At 69.3% G+C, this 1,578-nt stretch overlaps 1 protein-coding gene across 1 annotated transcript in view; it reads right to left on the bottom strand.

The window, feature by feature from the left end:
• Nucleotides 1–6: 6 nt before the first annotated feature.
• Nucleotides 7–1,578, bottom strand: part of LOC102252393 (lateral signaling target protein 2 homolog) — a 36,434-nt gene continuing 34,862 nt past the window's right edge. Inside the window, exons 6-7 of the mRNA XM_014533457.1 lie at nt 1,240–1,356; nt 7–1,068 (exon numbers count right to left, since the gene is read on the bottom strand). Coding sequence (XP_014388943.1) covers nt 815–1,068; nt 1,240–1,356 — 371 coding nt within the window. The 3' untranslated portion in view covers nt 7–814. The remainder of the gene's footprint in view (nt 1,069–1,239; nt 1,357–1,578) is intronic.

Below are 1,578 nucleotides of genomic sequence, written 5' to 3'. Positions count from 1 at the left end.
GGCAGATGAGAGCACCCTGCTGGGCACCCGAGGGTCCTGAGGACGTCCTGGCCTGGCCGCCCCTGACCCTGCTCACCCGCAGCCTCCGTGTGCACCTGTCCCCAGGCGCGAGAGAGGCCCTGAGCTGGGGACCCGCCAGGGGTGTCCGGGCAGCCGGGCACGCAGGGAGCGGTGTGACCTGTGGCCTATCTCGGGGTCAACTTCCGCCTCCTGGGCTCCGGCCACCTGTGACCCTGCTCAGGCCTAACTGCTCTCACCCTCCCAGCACCTCTCCAGGCTCCAGGGGGACGCATGCCCCCCAGGGCCTTAGGGTCCCCCCCAAAGATGTGCTACCAGTGCCCTAACCCGCCCGAGGCTCCTTCCCTGACCAGCAAGCCACCGCTTCCAGCTGCACCTCCAGGCTAGTGGGGGAGCAAGGGTCCCTGACCTCCAGGCTAGTGGGGGCAGGGGTCTCTAACCTCCAGGCTAGTGGGGGGCAGGGTCCCCGACCTCCAGGCTAGTGGGGAGCAAGGTCCCCGACCTCCAGGCTAGTGGGGGGGCAGGGGTCCCCGACCTTCAGGCTAGTGGGGAGCAAGGTCCCCGACCTCCAGGCTAGTGGGGGGGCAGGGTCCCCGACCTCCAGGCTAGTGGGGGGCAGGGGTCCCCGACCTTCAGGCTATTGGGGGTCAGGGGTCCCCAACCTCCAGGCTAGTGGGGGGCAGGGGTCTCTAACCTCCAGGCTAGTGGGGAGCAGGGGTCCCTGATCTCCAGGCTAGTGGGGGGCAGGGTCCCCAACCTCCAGGCTAGTGGGGGGCAGGGATCCCCAACCTCCAGGCTAGTGGGGGGGCAGGGTCCCCGACCTCCAGGCTAGTGGGGGGCAGGGGTCCCCGACCTCTAGGCTAGTGGGGGGGCAGGGTCCCCGACCTCCAGGCTTTGGTCTGGACAGAGAAGAAGCATCCAGACGGGCCAGGGCTCCCCACGCACCTTCCAAGTCCCCGTCCCGGGTCTTGGCTGCCAGCTCGGAGGACGACAGGGTCTCCTGGCACAGGGCGCAGTCCTCCAGGGCCGCGCCCCGCAGGGTCTGGGCGACTGGAAGAGAAGGGTGCCCACTGGGTCCACGCCCCATCACCGTCCCCGGCCGGGCACCGTGGAGAGGCCGTCTCTGCCTAGGGCTGGGATGCGGGCTTCTGGGTTCCCCCGCCCCTGGGCGCTGGACACCCCAGTCAGCAGGCGGCAGAGCCTGTCCTGGGGGGCACTCACCCTTCCGGAACTTGTCCTTGTCGTCCATCTCCGGCTTGGTGGCCATGACCTCGAAGAGGGTCTTGAGAATACTTCTCAGGTCGCTGGCGTAGTTGGTCTGCAGCTGGTCAGCCACCCCTGGGGAGGAGGGGGACGGGGAGGCAGTGGGCTGGCCGCCTGGGGACCGTGTGCCTGCAGCTGGTCAGGGCGAAGCAGCCACCAGCCTGGATGCATCTTTGGCGGAGGCAGGAGCTGGGTATGTCTCCTCCTTCGGGCCACCACCGCCACCGCTGCGCAGTCCTGGCCCCTCACTGCGGGGATCTCAGAGCCCGCACCGTGCCCACCCTGCCAGCACCGCTC

Source organism: Myotis brandtii, unplaced genomic scaffold (genome assembly GCF_000412655.1).
Source record: "Myotis brandtii unplaced genomic scaffold, ASM41265v1 scaffold986, whole genome shotgun sequence".
Taxonomy (NCBI): Eukaryota; Metazoa; Chordata; class Mammalia; order Chiroptera; family Vespertilionidae; genus Myotis; species Myotis brandtii.
The sequence above is the reverse complement of the archived record's forward strand: the minus strand, read 5'-3'. Positions and strand labels throughout refer to the sequence as shown.